This window comes from Centroberyx gerrardi, chromosome 19 (genome assembly GCF_048128805.1).
Source record: "Centroberyx gerrardi isolate f3 chromosome 19, fCenGer3.hap1.cur.20231027, whole genome shotgun sequence".
Lineage (NCBI taxonomy): Eukaryota > Metazoa > Chordata > Actinopteri > Beryciformes > Berycidae > Centroberyx > Centroberyx gerrardi.
Window position 1 is genome coordinate 12,607,149 of NC_136015.1, and position 19,138 is coordinate 12,626,286.

Sequence of the window (19,138 nt, forward strand, 5' to 3'; positions counted from 1 at the left end):
TCTTTACCGAAGTATTCACGGGTATAACGGCATCAAATCGTGACCTGACACGAACCCGCGGTCCAATTATGGGAAGGAAACACTTGAATCTATGAACGCTGGATCCACATCCAAGATGTTCTCTCCACTAGCAATGTGTAACTCTGCTCCATTCGGTCTGCAGCGGACTGACACACACCCAAAGCAAATGTCGAGGGGATTGGCTTCTGGGTCTTGCCTGCATTACTTATCCACTACCAAGGCAGCTAAAGGACGTATAGGACTGTACTTGACACGAGAGAAGAGAGCGAGTCTGAAAACAATGTTATTATTGCGGGTTTTGAATAAAGGTATGAAGACAGAGTAGAGTTTGAGTAATGCATCCCCAATGAAATATTCACACAGGCGTTCTCTAAATCCGCTGCTAGAGGGCGCGCTTATACAACCAGCCTAATCTCTGCTTCACCCTGCCTGCACTGTTCAGCAGGGACAGGCAACCATGTGCCATGGAGGGACAAGAGTCTGCAGGTTTCACTCCAACCAAACACAACATCACGTGATTTCACTGATCAGTTCCTCCTCTCTGATTGAATGTGTGCTAATCAGTCAATAGTCACAAGCTCCCAAACTTTTTAATGTCAAGGACCTCTAAATAGATGTTCATTCAGCCACAGGCCCCTGTTTGGTAAGACTTTGTCCGTGGGACCCCATCTGGCAAGGTTTTTTATTATTTAGATGTTGTTTAGTGCAGAATTTGTACTGTAGGTGGGGAGATAACAGCAGGGAGAGTGGGACCTCAGAACAGAATTATCATTCTCAGACGTTCTTATATTCTGGTCTCTCTTCCAGTAAATGAAAAAATAATAAAAATGTAACTACTCCATGTTTCATCTGGGGACAGCTGCAGCGCTCTCAAGATCACCAGGGAGCTCTCTTTGACGCCGTATTGCCATTTTCTGAAGTAAAGAAAACGAGATGTTATTTCTTTCTTTACAGACAGGCTAAAAGCTACAAAATGTTCAGACAAAATAGATAAAAATCTGTTTTAAAAATTAAAATAGACAGAAAGCTGTGTCCCTCCTCAAACACCCACATGGCTCAGTCGATCTAGATTATTCAACGCACCTGCTCTGCTGCCAATTAGGACTAATTAATTAGCCGTTCAGAACCATGTTATAGCATAGCAGAGTTTGAATTCTGGGGTGATTACTACAAAACACAATCACCACATAATTACTGCTTTAAACTTAATAAATCTCTCTCTCTCTCTCTCTCTCTCTCTTTCTTTCACTCATTCACTCACTGTTTCAAGCTCACCCAGTGTATTTGTAAAAATTTGAGTGTAGATAATTTCATTATTTTAAAACATCAAGATGGAACTGAGGAGGTTTAGGATCAACCCCAAACAGAACAAACACTGTGTGTGTGTGTGTGTGTGTGTGCGTGCGTGCGCGTGCGTGAGAATGTAGCCTACGTGACGCTCGTGCTAAAGTTTATTCCTTCATGTGCATCATGTGCTTCCAAGTTTTTGTCCCACCCCATCTCACTGCATTGCATGGTAATTAAGAATCTCTCATCAAAAGTCAATTTAATTAACTCAGGTCTTTAAATAGCTCCATGCCTGTCTCATCCTGACTTGGCTGTGACTGGCAGCTCGGTGTTGAATGTGTTCTGATACTCCCAGAGACTCCACTAATGTCAAGCAAGGCCGAGTCTGTTCAAACAGAGATTGTTTCTATAGAGATTAAATCAAAGAAGGAAAGTCTATCTCAGTTGTTAACATGTGTTTACATTTGGGAGGGGTTGCATACTATATTGGGTGCACTGTCCAATGTATGCTTGTATTAGGTTAGACAAAAACACACACACACACATATGCATCCACTTGTGTATGTACGCACGCGCACGCACACACACACACACACACACACACACCAATCAATATCACCTCCTCTCCAAACCACAGTTTCCCCCGCCTGCTGCCTGTGCTCTGGGGTTCCAAACCTGCTCCTGTGTTTTTCTGGCCCCACCCTCATGGAGGCTTAGGAGGCTGTTGCCATGGAGACCAAACCGGGACCCCTCCCTCCCTCCGTCACTGGCCTGCACCAGTAAGGCCAATGACTTCCTCTGAGTCACTCACACACCTGCACTACACCTCATTCTGACAGCACACGTCTCACTGGGGAAGTCATCGGTCTCACACATACTCAGAGCAATCTTGTGGTTGCTGTGTGTGTGTGTGTGCGTGTGTGTGTGTTTACCGTCATCGCATAGATTGTGTGTGTGTGTGTGTGTGGGGGGGGTCCTGTGAGATTACACACCTGTGTGTGGTATGGACGGGGGTCTGTCTCATACACGGACACCTGCAGCAACATAATTCTCACCAGCCTTTCCGAGATGGCGCAGGTGTGAATCACTGTCTCTCTCCTCCTCGCCATCGCTCTCCCCTCCCCTCTATGAACCCCCCGCCCCCTCCAGAAATAGCCCTGCGTGTGAGTCAGAGGGTTGTTCCTCTTACCCCTCACCTCCCACACCGCCCATCCCACCCCTCCATATGGGTGGCAGTGGTGCTTGGGTCAGGCAACACATTCACACTCCGCCCCAGTCCCCTCTTGAGTCTACAGGACATCCATAAGGTGTATGTGTGAGAGGCAATGCGCTAGAGTGGAAGGTACATGGGTAGAAAAAAAAAAAGATGGAAGCCATGTGAAAGAGAAACACCAAGAGAAAGGTGATTATTGGAAAAGGAAAAGAATCAGAGGGGGATTTAAAGCCAGAACGCAGCTATAGGGGCAGTCTGGGTGAAATCCAGTGGTGGAGTGTGATGAGGAGAGTGATGAAAATGGGAAAAGTGAGATGTGAGAGAGAGATGGATGGACGGAGTTGAATAAGTGTGATTTTCTCAAGAAAGGAGGTGTCACTCCTCCTGGAATTTCTTGTTCTTTGTTTTTCATCCCATCCCTGTTTTCTTTTTTTATTGATTTCTGTGTCTCACATGCAGATATCTGAGTGCGCACACATCCTCATGCACACACACACACACACACACACACACACTAGCCCCAGTCCCTTGTTGCCTGTCTGCAAATCTCTCTCACTTGAAATCACACCCATCATCTTTCCCACTGCAGGAAGCCTCCCTCTCTCTCCTCCGCCTCGCCTCCTCCTCTTCTCCTCTGCTGTCCTCCTCACCTGCGGCAGGCTGCACAGAGATTAGCTCCCTTCAGGTGTGGAGAGACGAGACAGAGGAGGGCCCCGCTCCTTCATCTCCTCTCCTCCATCACTTCATCTACTTCTCTCCTCCTCCTTTCCTCCTTTCCTCTGTGGGACAAACAGAGCAGGAGCAGAGTTATTCCATTCTTGTGTCGCCCGAAGATGAGAAAACTCCCAAACACTCACGCATGGGAGGACTGCCACCACAGGCTGAATACTGCAAATCCAACCCCTAGCCCCATCCATGCAATGTGTGTGTGTGTGTGTGTGTGTGTGTGAGAGAGAGAGAGAGAGAGAGCGAGAGAAAGAGAGAGAGAAAGAAGGAGATTTGTGTTGTGTATGTGTGTGTACACACAAGCGCATTTATTTAAAAGAGCATATCTGCACACTGTGATAGATTGCATTTTCTGTGTATAAGGTTTAGTTGTTAGTTTGAATGTTGCTTTAGGTTTAGTGGTGTGGATCTGGTATGTACTGCTGTTATGCGTGTTGGTTATCTCCTCCTGCAGATTGATATAAACAATGCCTAGGCCAAGCTGTTCTCTATGGGCTATGGTCATCCATCTTTATCTCACACACCAAAAGGGACACACACACACACACACACACAGAGCAAGAGAGCAGGCGAGAGAGCACTGAGTCGGCCTGGCAGAGGGGACTAATATACACCCCAATTAAGATTATACGCTCAAAGGATCAGCTCCATTCGGGTGTACTGAACCTGAAGTCCCTTATTAGCCAATGGGTGTTAAATGGTCTTTAAATAGCAATGCAGTGCTAATGTGTCATTCTTAAACATATGTAAAGACTCACCTCCTGCTATGTGTATTTAAATTTTACATTTTAAGCATTTAGCTGAGGCTGTTATCCACAGTGGCTCACAATGAGTGAACAGGTAGGACTTTGGTGTCTCGCACAAGGACACTTCAGCAGGACAGCTGGCTGCTGAGGGCCATCCTGCTGCACATTTTGCCCTTCTAAACTCTTCAGGATGTAAGATATGGATAAAACATGCAAACATTTGGCACCACGTGACCTCTCCTCCAGAGTGGACTGGACTGGACTCACTGAGAAAATAATGACAATTTGGTATAACAACCAGACTCCCCCTTCTAAGAAACTATGGGTCTCTCTCTCTCTCTCTCTCTCTCTCTCTCTCTCTCTCTCTGTGCGTAAAGGCGCAGTCCGGCAGTTGGTGTTGCATAGCTCGCGCCTTTGCCCACCCTTCAGATTCTGAGCCGTGACGTATTTACTAACAGGGACACGCGAGTTTTCACGCCGGTGCTCCATCTGCTCGCGAGGGCGACTATTTGGGGAGATAAACCGCGCCTCGGTCTCGAGCCGCACCAACCGTTTCTTTCCGTTTTCACCCGCTCATGTCAACAAGCTCACCTTCCATCCGCTCAGTCCACCTCTGCCACCGGGAGGGAAATAACGGGAGTGTTCTCTCTCCACCACCACTTGCCCTGCAATATTAAACTTGTGAATTTAATTCCTGAGAAGTTTTTTGGAAACGTTTTTTAAACTGAAAAAGGAAGATTTACACACCGAGGGCGCAGAAAAATGCTGGAACGTTATAACCAAAATGTTTTATCATCTCTCTTTGGATGCGTGGCTTGTCTTGCCTTGGTTTCTGTTGTTAATGCAGACGGTAAGTTTATGTTTTTAAGCTTTCCCTAACGAAAAAGGATTACTGTAATCCTATGACACATTTTAGAAAGATACCACAAATATCACAGCAAAGCTAGGGATAGCGGAGATAAAAATACCATAAAGTAAGATAAGTTCACTAAAACTCACTGTTGAGTCTCACAGACACATAACAAGTTCCCATTGGAACTTTAAAGGACTTTTATTGTTATTTTTCATTAGGGAAGTTGAACTGGTAATATAATAGTACTAACCGTTACCCATAGGCTCCAGCGGAAGCGCGCGCAAAAGGTTGGCACCTGGAGTGTCATCTCGTGCGCATCCCGATTACCGTCGGCCAGAGAGTCCTTCACCCTCTCAGCCCTCGGGGCTTTTGATCTAAAACGCATATTTTAGAGCAATATTGAGTAAATACATTGTTTTATAGATGATAAACTGATGCGTAAAAGGTAGGAAAGCTATTTGAATGTCTGGTTTGAGTGGCCAGCGTTGCGCGCAGGATAGTAGAGCTCTTTTCTTCAGTCTTTTTTAGATATAGTTTGGGTTATCCCCAGTCTAATCAAGCAGGCTTCAACTTGAGCAGACAAGACTGAACATCTCTCTCTTTGGGCATGTAAAAAAAATCAATATATTCAATGTAAAAAAAAAAAAAAAAAAAAAAAATCAATTCTTCTAGCTTAATTTCCTAAATTGTTCACTGCATACCAGAGACACAATTCGGGAGATGCTGTTGCGATGATGATGATGATGATGATGATGATGATGATGGCAATGAAAGAGTGAATGCCTTCACAGTGTGTAAATGTGTAGCTGTGTTGCAACATTGGAAAACTGATGACACCTGTAGCCAGTTAACAGCTAGAAGGAGGAGAAAGGTAGATCTGGTCACAGACCTGAAACTCCACCACTGGACTCTACTGTAGACACTGACATGGAAGTTTAATATCACTGGTATTCAGGACAGTTCTCCATTGTACATCTATCCCCCACATGGATTGTTGATTAAATCATCACACCTGGACTCAGTGTTAACTATGTGATTTTTAAGCAGCCATTCCAATGGGTGCCTTATACCATATTTTTGACATTTGGCCTACTAAGACCTACTGACCCTGGCTGATCATCTTTAAAACACTGAAATATCATCCAGTATAAAACATAGCTCAGCCAAATATAAAAATAAATTATTTTAAATGAATTCAGGTCTGTTAGCCATTGAGAGAGGAGAGAGGGGGGAAACCCCTCTCTTCTCTCTCAGTCGTCTTTGCCTATATGTGGGCTTTTGTGAACAAGGGAATTTGTCTTTTATTTGTCTTCGTGCAGGAAGACATAAAAGATTGATGAATGTTATTTCAATTTTATTATAACCCAAAAAAAACATTTTGGAAATGTTTCTGCTTAGTCACTGCTGAGTGGCTCTGTAAATGTATCTTTGTTCCATCCGCTCTGTCATACTTCTCTTTCCTGCCAGAGAGAGAGGGGGGGGGGGGGGGGGGGGGGTGTCAAGAGGTTTTGAACTGTGGGAACATTATTCTCTGACCCTGCTCTCTCTCCTCAGGTCGAGTTTTCCTGATGGACCTGAGGAACTCCTCTGACCTCCAGGGTTTCAGAGACGCTGAGCGGGCCTGCGCCACACAGCAAGCCCGCCTGGCATCAGCAGACGAGCTCCGTGACGCCGTGGTGGAGTGCTCCTTCTCCGCATGCACCCGTGGGTGGCTCTACGGGGGCACAGTGGGGTAAGAGAAGGAGGATTTGTATACGTATGCATGTGTGTTTGTGTGTATTTTGGGGATATGTAAGAGGGAGACGTCTAGAGATGTCAAAGTTCAGTTTGGGTGTGTGTGTGTGTTTGTGTGTGTGTGATGGAGAGACAGAGACACGCACTAAAAAGAGACAGCAGGAGGGGAAAAGAGAGAGAGGGAGTAAAGGCAGCGGCAGTTAAGAAAGAGAGAGCGAGAAGAGAGTGACACATTTGAGGGGGGAAAGAGAAAAAAGAGAGAGAAAGAGGGAGAGAAAGACTCCTCTGTTCCGTCCTGGAGGAGGAGGGAATTCTGAGCCGGGGTGTCATGTCGACAACTGCCTCCATTTACACCTCTCATCTCCACGGTAACATGACACACAGCTCCCAGGACCCAGAGAGAGGAACAGACAGACAGACAGCCAGGCAAGAAGACAGAGGTGATACGGGCCAGGAGGAAGACGGGTTTATTGTCCGCTGCTAGTCGGGTGATTGGCAGCTTTTATCCTGCACCCCGGCGGTAATTACACCGGCACTTTGTAGATACACGGAGAGTAATGGAGTGCTGCAGCATCACTCATAGCCAGGCCTACATGGTTTCAGTATAAGGTGATTTCAGGCTTATAGGGCAGATTGTGTTCAGTATTATTTGGATGATGGTGTGAGACAGTGTGTTTCAAAGTTACAGGTTGACAGCCAAAGCTTATAGCTGCAGAAAGATCGAAATAGCTCCCTGAATTATTCTGGAGAGTCGGGGGTTTCAACAGGATATTGACTGAACAATTATAATTTTGTGTAAAGCCGCCTTGCCTTCTCAAGTTCCTTCAGTGTTAAGTGAGCTTAATAAAATATTGGGTATTAGTTTAGTCGTCTAACAACATGGTAAATGTTGTTTTATTACATAATGACTCGTAAAATCAATTTATGCTGCATGAAGAAATACTTGAAGATCTGGCCTGTGTTTTCCCAACAAATTTTTCATAGGACAAAGTTTGAAAAGGGCTGATGTAGACATTGCGTTACGAAACTGAAACTGTTTCAAAATGGCGGCTGCCCTAAAATGGCTAAGACGGATGTCTGGTTGGAGGAAGAGCTGACACATTTTTGTTCTCTCTCTCGCTCTCTCTCTGCTCCCTCTGTGTTGGCCAGTGGACATCAGCTTTCACACTCTCTTACCATGTTTCACAGTGTATCATCCATCTATTGCTCTGTCTGTCCGAAGCTGACTTCACCTCCATCCCTTCCTCGCTCCCCCCCCCCCCCCCCCCCCCCCGCTGAACTCTCCTCATCCTTCTGCTCTTCTGTTCTGTCTGAGGAAAATGGAGGTTAACAGAAACTAGGCCAGAGGTGCTTCTCTGTATCCAACATTACCTCACAGGCTCTCTATCTCTTTCTTTGTCACTTTCTCCTTCTCATTTTCTCTATCACATGTGAACAGGACTGCACACACGTGTATTGCACACACACACACACACATGCACATGCACACACACACACACACACACACGCCCACACACCTTTCCACTCCTATACATCAGAGCCTGCTAGCTGATAAGCCTCTAGCAAGCCTAGCTGGAACATTTTCGCTATTTCATCTGATGAAGCTCCCTCCTTCCCGTTCCTAGGCTGGGTGTTGTAGGATCTCCTATAGGTGCTGGTCGGTGTCCCATGTGTATTGAGTCATCTCATATCCCCTCCCAGTTTAAATGTACAAGCCAGGAGCTCCACGTGTTGCTCCTCTGCATCTCCAATGACTCAATAGGATAGTGATAACAATCCTGGCAAATGCCACTCAACTCATGTGACCCAACATGGAATATCAAAATATTTTTTGCTGATATTTGATGATCATCTTGATCATTCAGAGCTTTAAAGTGGTATATTACATACTAAGTGGCAGTCATTTTTTGAATGAATTATTAATAGTTGAATCAAAATGTACTTTTTTGATGTTGACTGGGTCTCTTCTAAAGTTAAATGGGTTCATGGTGTTTGGTCACCATTGTGTTGTATTGTGTAGAAAGGTTCTTGATATTGAGTGATGTTGCCTTGTAATACCTCATACTGCCTGGATTAATAACTTCTCCTGGTGTGTAACAGTAGTATCACAATGGACGGGTTATTTGATTATGTGCACAGATGCACATGTATACATATTGTGATTAACAGGATCATCAACAGGCTGGTGTCAGAAACACCAGGATGTTGTGTTAAAACCTTTGTGTCTCTCTCTCTCTCTCTCTCTCTCTCTCTCTCTCTCCTCCCTTCCTTCCTCTCTATCCCTCCAACCCTTTAACGTCTCTCTCCCCTCTGCTCTTTCATCCTTCATGGCAACTCTCTGCCACTCAATTTCACTCCTTCATTCACTTCTGAACCAGAATACACTCTTTTAGCCAATACAATGCAGGGATTTGGTGCAGGGACAAATCAACAAGTTACAGAGTTTCAGAGTACATACTGACACACTTGGTACAAGGACAACAGCGCTGGGACAATGCAAGACAAACAACAGCAGAGTATATCTAACTCTCTGCAAACAGTAACATTCATTCTTCTTCTTCTTTATCACCCTTTCGTCCTTCCCTCTTTCTTTTTTCTGTCTTCTCTCTCACAACCTTCAGCATCCGCTCCCACTCCATTTCCCTGTAACCCGTGCCCTCTTCGCTTTCTCTCTCCTCATCCCTCTTCTCTCCTCCACCCCACCCCCCACCCCCCCCAACACACACACACACACACACACACACACACACCTTCAACTGAGCAGAACATGTCAGAGGAGAGTCTCAGTTTTCTCCCACAGGTCCTGTTAACCCAGGTCCGCCCTATGTCCCCCCACTCATCTGGGCTTGAAAATGATTTTTAGGAGGCTCACAGGGGCTTATAAAGGCTGTCATGGGATACTGCAGTGAGGATCGGGTGAACAGATATCCCCTCTCCATAGTCCAATGACTCTCACTTACATTTTGGTTTTGAAAGGTTCATTGGTTTCTCAGCTACAGCATTAATCTCTTCACTTGTTTCTGCGTGGTTATAGTTGTGTTTTTACAGAAAGTAGCGCTTTGGAGCGATGGTGGTTTTACTGTAAGCTAGTTTTCAGAATTGTATTGACATAAATTTTAGGTTGCATAATACTAGCTCAGATTGACACACACACACGCGCACACACACATCTGTCTTAACACTTTCCTCCTACCTGTCAATCATACATCTGGCTACCCCGGTAACCAAACACAATATTATTGGAAGGGCGGCATCCTCAGTAGACTAAATTAACCCTCGGTTTCACACACACACGCACAGACACAAACACACACACACACACACACACACACACACCTTTGGTCTTTTCCTGTAATAGTTATGTCATGTGAGGTGACGGTTTTGAGAAATGGCTCTGGGTTCAGGTGAAGTGTACACTGCCTTATAGAGGTCAGTCTCTCTCTCTCTCTCTCTCTCTCTCTCTCTTTCTCTGTCTGTCTCTCTCTCTCTCTCTGTCTGTCTCTCTCTCTCTCTCACACACACATACACACACACACACACACACACACACACACACACACGCATAGCTGCCTGAAGGAGCTGCGGTTTAATGTGAAAACAGTCTTTGTGTTTTTTGTCTCTCTTGCAGTGTTTTCCTGCCCATTTCTCTCTCAGGGTTTTGTCCTTATAAGCTGAAGTTAGCATGGCACAAGCATGCAGCATGACTCACACCGGTTCTCACAGTCACACTGCGCTGCCAGTCAGATTCTTTCCGATTGCTGATGCTTTGATTAACTCAGTTACACAAGCGCACACACCCACGCACACACACATACACATACACAAACACACACACACGTGCAAGTCTGGGACGCTACCGTTCACGGTTAATGATGGATGATCAGTGATATTGCTGGTCAAACCCTCCAATAATTAAAAGTATTACATGTTCTCGCTTCTTTTAATACATTTTTCAAAACACTGTCAAACTTTGCTTTGACTTCTCTTCCCTCGATGTGATTGGTTGGTGCTGGGAGCCGCTGTGGGAACATGAATGTCTGATTGGCCCGGAAAACCTGAGTCATTCTTATCTGTTGCTTTTAGAAGATAAATGGGCTAATGATGCCGTAAACCTTGATAATGATATGACAACAAAAATATACTATTCACTCAATATTTTTAGCTACTGCAGCTTTCGGCCCTCTGCTCTCACCATATTATTCATTTGGTCCCTGTGGAATATATAGACGTATATATATCCTTTTTCTCAATCCCTAATGTTACGACTGGGCTATATAAGGCTGACTGGAACTTAATGCTTCTACAAGTGAACATCCGTTCCTAATGTGCCATAGTATCACAATATTGTGCCATAGGCTACAACTGTTGATACTGCTGATACTGCACCATGTCTGAACCGTGACGTGTGTGTTCCTGCACTCTGATGTCATGCTGCAATAATATTTGAATAAGCAACAAATCTGGTGGTGACAGAGAGTGCAACTGTGTGTGTGTGTGTGTGTGTGTGTGTGTGTGTGTGTGTGCGCGCATACACATGTATATGCAAGGGCATTCATGTTCCCCACATGCATACACAAGCCAGAGCTGCTCCTATATGTGTGATATTATTCAGCAGAAATGTGTCCTAACTCACATTGCTTTTATCAGTGGTGTAATGCCACATGTACAGGATATGTACGGTAGTGTGTGTGTGTCTGTGTGTGTGTTTGTGTGTGTTCAAGAATGACCACCCCCAATCTTAAGTCCCTTCAGTGAGCTTAAACTTGTTGCTGTAGGCCAGTCACTCTAATATAACATTAGAATGAATGGATATGTTTGTGTGTGTGTGTAAAGGTTTGGGAACATATATTTTGATTTTGTACATACAGTGTGTAGTTCATATCTGTCTGTTTGACTGTCTGTCTATCTATCTATCTATCTATCTATCTATCTATCTATCTATCTATCTATCTATCTATCTATCTATCTATCTATCTATCTATCTCTGTTTCTAGGACCACAGTGTGTAACATTGTGGGCAGTGTATTGAAAGCTGTAGATGTGAGAACAGAAAATGCCACAGAGGAGACCGCACACCTGGACGCCTTCTGTGTCAAAGACAAGGGTCAGTACACACAGCATGCACACGCACACACACACACACACACACACACACACACACACACACACACACACACACACACACACAGACACGCACGCATGCATGCACTCATAAATCCAACCTACATGAGGTGTATCCTGACCTGAAATGGCAGAGAGCAGTGATCAGAATATGAATGGATGAGGTTTATGTGTGTGTGTGTGTGTGTGTGTGTGTTTGTGTGTAAGTGTGTGAGTGTGTGTGTGCAGTTCTCTTTCCTGAGATATTTACTGAGGTGTGAAAGAGGCTGTGTTCCTGCTTTCCTTCCCACTAGCCCTCTTCTTTCAACACTCTCCATCCTGACAGTGTGTGTGTGTGTGTGTGTGTGTGTGTGTGTGTGTGCACGTGTTTGTGCATGTCCGTTTGAATGTTTTTATCTGTCTCTATATGCTAATCTTTCCGTCTTCTCATGAATATCTGTCTGTTGATCTATCATTATCCATAAATGTAAGTCCTATCGGAGTTCCACACACCTATTCCACTGGCACAGATCTGAGAGGGGAAGGGGCCAACGGTTGGTTTTGGATCAGACCATTATTGGACGCCACCCAAAAGAGGTCTCCAGTCTTGCCTCATAAACAGTAGAGCTACTGTGGCTGTTTGTACGCCACACACACCCTGAGGCTGGAATGAACCCTCTGCTATGGGAAAGATGGTCGATACAGAGCCACTTACTGCAGAGGAAAGCAAAGATGCAGCTTCACGGCTGGGCAACGGGTTATTGGTTAGGGTTATGGTTAGGGTGATGATGAGGGTCAGGATGATGAGGGTTTGGAAGTGCGAAGTGCCAGCCAAAGGTCAAGTTTGCATAGATGCACCTCAGGGAAAAATATTTAATTCTGTTGGTTTCAGCACCCTCTGTAGCCTTAATGTAGCCTACTGCTAAATTGAATAGTTTCATCTGAAAAAGTTAAGCATTTTGGGCAAAAATGTCTCCTGATGTTCATTGTTTTCAAGTTTCAAAACTCCAACAAATTATATAATCTAAAATGTTTCTATTTTGTAAGGAAATGTCTTAAGATAACTAGTAACTTAAAGGTTCAATGTGTAGAATTTTTAAACATCAATATATCATTATTTGTCAAATTAATTGTGATACCTTGGTATAATAACTGTAAACAAATGGAACTCATAGTCGAGACGATTAGTAGCCTCTAGTATTGTTAGTGCTGGTGTTTCTCAAATTTAGACCACATGTCCCGCAAAGTCACTTGAGTCATTCTTATCTGTTACTTTGGAAGATAAATGGGCTAATGATGTCGAAAAACCTGGGTAATAATATGACAACAAAAATATACTATTTAGCCAACAATTTTAACCAACGTAGCTTATTTATCAAGTGAGCTGAGATACTCACAACTGTTTATAAAGTAAAAGTAAAGCATTTTATTTATTCAGACAGTTGGAAAGCAGGGAAGGAGACAGAGTAGGCGAGGCACAGGAGAGAGAGGCAGGATTGGATCACAGGCCAACAGGGGCGGCGGACTTTACCACTTGACTATCTCTGGCCTATATAATACTTATATAATGATTGTACATGTCATTTGAACTATACATGTACATTTGGAGTGATGTCTACAAGCCAGAACCACATGCTTCATAAACTCATCATTACAAATTGGCCTGTATTTAAAATTTTGTAAAACACATTTCATAGTTGTAATCCGTACAACCTCTTTTTTTTAATTTAGTTTAGTCATTTATTGTAACATGTTCGGTGATAACAGGTTTTCTGCTCAGTTCCACTCCTGGAGTCCTGGGATGACTAATGAACAGATGTTCTGCCAGGCTTCAGACCCAATGAAGAAGTAAATAGATACAGATCTTGAGCAAATTTATCCTTAATTAGGTCATTCCCCCAAATCCAAGTAGATTGGATTGAAAGACTGATCAGTCAGAGGTTTGTTTAACTTTGTTGAATCCACCTGGGAGGAGCCAACATGGACTTCCAGATGGAGCAGTACATCTACCAGAGGAAGAGTGACACACTGATCTGAGGGCATCACAGTCTGTGGATGCGCAACCTTAAAACACAGCTTTTTAGCCTTGCCTTTTCTTATTTGCTTATTTTTTTCTTCTCATCTTCTTTTATTGTTTTATCTTACCTAATTGTTTTTCTCCTTTTCAATTCCTAATTTTTGTATTTTATTGTTTTGTCTATTTTATCTTGTTCTTGTTTATTATCTCTTCTTCTGTAAAGACTTTGCACTGCATCCTTGCATGAAAGGTGCTCTGTAAATAAAGTTTTATTTTATTTGAATCTATCTTGGAAAATTGTAATATTGAGAAGGTTTTGCCAAGGGTGGCATCTTTGACATTTTTGGTTGCATGCATCTAAAACCCTTATATCTCCACTTTGCATTCTAGGTGTGTGTTTTGTTTTATGTATAAATTCATTGTATGATCGATGTTTGACATGATGTGTAACTCTGTGTTTGTTGCTGACAGGCGTGCCGTGTGGCGACCCTCCATCCTTTCCTAACACCCGTCTCCAGGGTCACACCGGGTTTGAGATGGGCGACGAGCTGCTGTACACGTGTGTGCCGGGTTACGTGATGCCCAGTGGCCACAGTGCCTTCAGCCTCCTGTGTGACAGCTGCGGAGAGTGGTACGGACTGGTGCAGATTTGTGTAAAAGGTAAGAAGGTGTTAAAAATGTGTTGGAGAGAGAGACAGAGACTGAGAGACAGAGAGAGCCCCCTCCTCTTCTGCCCAGCCTCTTCAAAGCTTTGAGCTTTGACCCAGACAGGAGGCCGTACTGAGGTCAACCTCCTCACTTCCTTGCTTGTTAGCTCCTAATGCTGTTAGGTGACTGGTGCTTGATTCCTGGCTTTTTGGAAAACAGAGCCTCAGTTGTGAGTTGGGGTAAAAATGGCTGCTATGACACCTGGGTGTGACATGACATAGTGTGGCCCAGTTCACAGTGGAGGGAGAAGGGGGCAAGAGTCGTCCATGTAGGCAGAATGCCAAGCCTTTGTTCGTGCTTAGCTAACGGCTTCAGAAGAAGAAATCATGTCTGTGCTCCAAACTGCTCCCAGTCATAATCTAAATGTTGTCTTTGAAGTGTTTCCAGTATTTAATCCTTGCTGGATTCACATATTTTACTTTTTCTAGGTGTGACAGTTTTGAAAACTGTTTGATGTTGGTGATTTATGATGAGAATGTTTGCGTAGAGTTTTGACGTAGCTTTGCCGATTGACCAAGCATATATGTTTACTCTGTGTGTTTCCACAGATGAGACTGAAACCCATGTCGACTATGAGGACAAGTTCACAGATGCCTACGGCGAGCCAGAGGAGGAGAGAGCAGAGGAGGCTCAGGGCGAGGTGTACGAGGAGGTGCATGGAGCAGCACACCCAGAGGACAAGAGGAGTCAGCAGCAGCAGGAGGCCAGCTTCAGTGTAGAAGCAGGAGAGGAGCATCAAGACCAACAGGGAGAGGAGGAGGTAGGAGGAGAGGAGGAAGAGGATGAGCAGGGCAGTAAACTGGAAGGGATTGTGAAAGGAGGAGAAGAGGAGGAGGAGCGGGCTGTTGAGGACTCTACAGGACATCCAGGGTGGGAGCAGGAGAGGCAGGAGGGGGCTAGGACTGATGCAGCAGTGGCAACAGAAGCGCCTGTCTCTCTGCTGTCCCAGAAACACCTCTTCTGGTTCCCCTCTGAGGCCTTCCAGGAGGCGGGACATCCTGTCCCCACCCATCCAGTCATACAGACCACACCCCCGGAGGGTGAGAACCGTCTCAGAGCCTCAGGCGCCCAATCAGAGGAGAGTAAAGAGTATGACAGCCAAGAAGGTCACTACCAGCATCCTGCTGATCTTGATGATCCCGATGATCATGAGCAGGACAGCTATAATGATCGTGACGATCACCATGATGACGGAGATGACCATGACGACAGCCACCATGACGACCAGGACGTCTATAACGACAGCCACCATGATGATCAAGACAACCATGATAACCATGACGACAGTCACCATGAGGACCAAGATGACCACGATGATCATGTGAAACATTACATTCCAGCTCAGCACGATGACCTGGATAAGCATGGTCGCTATGACGATCCCGACGATCACGATGACCATTATGACATGGGTGAACACGAAGATGAGCGTGATCGTGTTCGCTACGGCAGCCAGGGGGAATATAATGAGCAAGATAAGAGTTACGATGAAGATCACGACCATGAAAGCTATGACGACCATGACGATGTGACTGAAGACCACGATGACCAGGATGAAGAGCATCCTGACGGCTCTGAGGAGCATCCAGACCACCATGACCATGATGACGGTAAGGAACATTATGACCTGGGTGGAGACGAAGACGATAGCGACAGCTACACCGATCATGACCGCTATGATGACCATGATCACGATGATCATGAACATGATGACCATGACAGCTACGACAGCCATGATGATCACGATGGCCACGACGACAATGACGATGATGACGGCCATCAGCATGTGGCCTTTCCCATGGCCACAGATGAGCGTCAGAACTTCACCCAGGAGGGAGCAGCAGGAAAACCTACAGCCACGACAGATGAGACCTGGTTGGACGGCTATCCTGTCGTTCCAGAAGAGACGGAGAAAGGCGGCTCCACAGAGGAGGAGGTGGGACCAGAGGAGCAGGAGAGAGAGACTGTTGTCGGGGCGACGGACAGACCCAATGAGGTGGAAGTGAGCAGGCCCATCCCTTACACCAGCCTGCCTGAGGCACCTGAGTCTGGCACCGTGGAGCCCGACTCGGAGCAGGGGGGAGTGGAGGAGGTGTGGCCGGGCCTCTTCCCCACCGCCACTCCCTCGCCCGCCAGTCCCGAGCCCTCCGACACCCAGGACTATGACACGCAACATGTGGAGGACCCTACTGAGCACCCCTTCCTCGACCACGGCCCGGCCCCACCGATGCACGATGATGACGACAGCATCACTCGGACCGGAGCACGACCTGAGCATGACCTGACCGGTCAGACCGGGGAGAGGGGCGAGGTGGAGGGAGAGATGGGGGAGACAATCTGTACGGGCGAGGACTGCCCTCCCCGTCCCCCCACCTCCTCCAGTCGAGGTCCCACGGTGGCGGCCATCATCGTGGCGGTGTGCGCGGTCGTCACGGCAGTCGTCGTCGGGGCGTGGTGCTACCGACGGCGACAGCAGAAGAGCTCGATGTACGAGATGAACGGGAAGGGCCAAAGTCAGAGCAGACATGGCCAACAGATAGAGATGCAGCAGAAGGTGTAAGAGAGAGAGAGACGGAGACAGAGAGGAAGAGGGACGGACACTGAAGGGCTGCAGAGACACCGGGGGGGAGGGGGGATTTTAAGAGGAAAGCACAGCCCCAGCTAGACACTACTGCAGAGCTGAAGATTTTGGATAGGTATAAACTGATGAGTTGTGCTACAGCCCAGGTTTTACAAATGGAGAACGAGGGTGCTTACTTATATGCTGCAGGATCTTAAAGCATAAGTGAGAACTCATGAGGTAAAGCAAGATGGTACTAGTTCAGCTTCACCCACTGATGGGCAGTAAGGAATTTTACCCATCTTGGTTATACCTATCCAATCCTTTCCATAGCTCTAGCATCTAGAAAGGTTGAGGGGTTGTGCCTGGACCGGACTCAGGTCCAGGAAGACGAAAAGGGAGAATGAATTGAGACTTCAACCTCCAAAGCTCTTGGACATTGTGGTAAAGATTCTTTCGTGTTTTACGTTGCTGTCGTTTTTTGTTATGCTGACTTCACTGACTGCTCTGTTTATTGTTGATTTATCTGTGTTGTTCTCGATCTCCTGACAGCAGATTTCATTTCTGTTTTTTTTGTTACCGAGTATTGTGTTGATAAAAGAACATTTACTCCACTTTCTACTCCATGACAAGAGCACTGAAGTTCAGAACACTTCAGATCATCGCAGCAAATTTGGGCAGACAGTCCCGAATGAACGACCCGGCTTCTGTCAGACCAGCATTAAGGGAAAAAGGGACAGTTAGATCAGATGAAAGAGTGGGATGAGTGGGATGAAGAGAGCAGAGAGCGGAAGAAAAAAAGAGGGAGATAGGAAAGGGAGAGGCGAGGTGTGAGTAAGAAGGACGAGGGATGACAGGAGAAACATTTAAAGACTTCCTGCCTCTATTGGTTTTGACAGTCGACTGGTGAGAGATTTAGACGGGGTGTCCAGACTGCAGACTCAGCCCCTGTGTGTGTGTGTGTGTGTGTGTGTGAGAGAGAGAGAGAGTGAGTGTGTGTGAGTGTGCATCTGCGCACTCATGTGTGTGTCTGTCTCAGGTCAGTGCGATCTGCCGGTCAGTGGTGTGTCCTGTTTGAGGAGAGCAGAGTTTGTACTGAGGGATGCTGACGGCACTCGGACCCACCAGAGATCAAACGTTGTGGTGCTGCCACGGCAACAGAGAGAAACCTACTGTTGGACAGCGACACACAAACACCGACCTGTAGCTGTAGATAGACGGACAGATACGTTCTTGAGTCATAAGAACACTATAGGAAATGTTACGTTCAACTTTCAATTAGAAATAGTCAGAAACAATTTGACTGCTTTGGGTTTTTAGGTTGTGCCGAATTACCTTTTTCCATGAAAGTTCAAAGAAAATTGTAATTTGACTTCATAATACCCAGTGTAGTCGGGTTGCCTATGACTTTAGGTTAAAATAGGTTTTACAGGTCTAGGTCTATATATGATTTTGTGATATTCTCATTCTGTTTCATGCTGTTTTCATACTAATGTGAGGGAACCAAATACTTGATAACATGGTCAAAAAAATGAAAAAATAAAATAAATATATAGAAACTAGTAAATGTAAATAAATTCAAATAGCCATTCTAAGAGTGTCTTAAACTTAGAGATTAAAGATTGTTATTCCAGTACTGTATAAAGATTACCAAAATGAACTGAAATGTATGCCAATAACTTAAATGGAAACTGCTTTACTCATAATTATTGTGAAAAGTGGGTGGTGACTGGTAGACAAAGATCACTACAGTGTCATCAGCCTTGCCTGGTTGTTGTGTTTTTCCTCATATTTGTTACTGACGTCGTATAACATCCAGTGTCCTCAGCTGTTTTGTAAAAAGCATTGAGTATCTCATAGCTTTATGTTTAATCTGGCTGTGGAATAGGGATTTGTTGGAGTTGGGTGGGTGAAGTGAATCACGGTCAATTCCTTTCAAAGCTTGATTTAATTCAAATTGAAATAATGAATTTTATTGAAAGGCTATTAACATTCAAATCCTCTGATCTGAAACTGAATTGACCCTATGTGGCGAGGGTTTGGGGGAGAAAGGACCTGTAGAATATCTGGTGGGAGTGTATGTTTCTGTAAATATGAATCTCTTGACTGTGTTAACTTGCTGTACATAGCATGATCGGTGGGTAGAAGTGGAACATAACTTTCTTTACCAAGG

The 19,138-nt window shown here is 45.2% G+C and overlaps 1 protein-coding gene across 1 annotated transcript; it reads left to right on the plus strand.

Annotated features, from left to right (window-relative positions):
- Window positions 1-4,755: 4,755 nt before the first annotated feature.
- susd5 (sushi domain containing 5) lies at window positions 4,756-16,965 on the plus strand. The gene is made up of 5 exons (XM_071904638.2): window positions 4,756-4,843; window positions 6,401-6,578; window positions 11,575-11,684; window positions 14,169-14,357; window positions 14,954-16,965. Exons 1-5 carry the CDS (start codon window positions 4,756-4,758, stop codon window positions 16,963-16,965), a joined length of 2,577 nt encoding a protein of 858 aa, XP_071760739.2.
- Window positions 16,966-19,138: the final 2,173 nt, after the last annotated feature.

Bases quoted from the DNA above. Each gene is read 5' to 3' on its own strand.
- susd5 (XM_071904638.2), top strand. From the start codon at position 4,756: ATGCTGGAACGTTATAACCAAAATGTTTTATCATCTCTCTTTGGATGC. The intron at 6,579-11,574 runs GTAAGAGAAGGA...CTCTGTTTCTAG, and splicing joins CTCTACGGGGGCACAGTGGG to GACCACAGTGTGTAACATTG. The intron at 11,685-14,168 runs GTCAGTACACAC...TGTTGCTGACAG, and splicing joins CTTCTGTGTCAAAGACAAGG to GCGTGCCGTGTGGCGACCCT.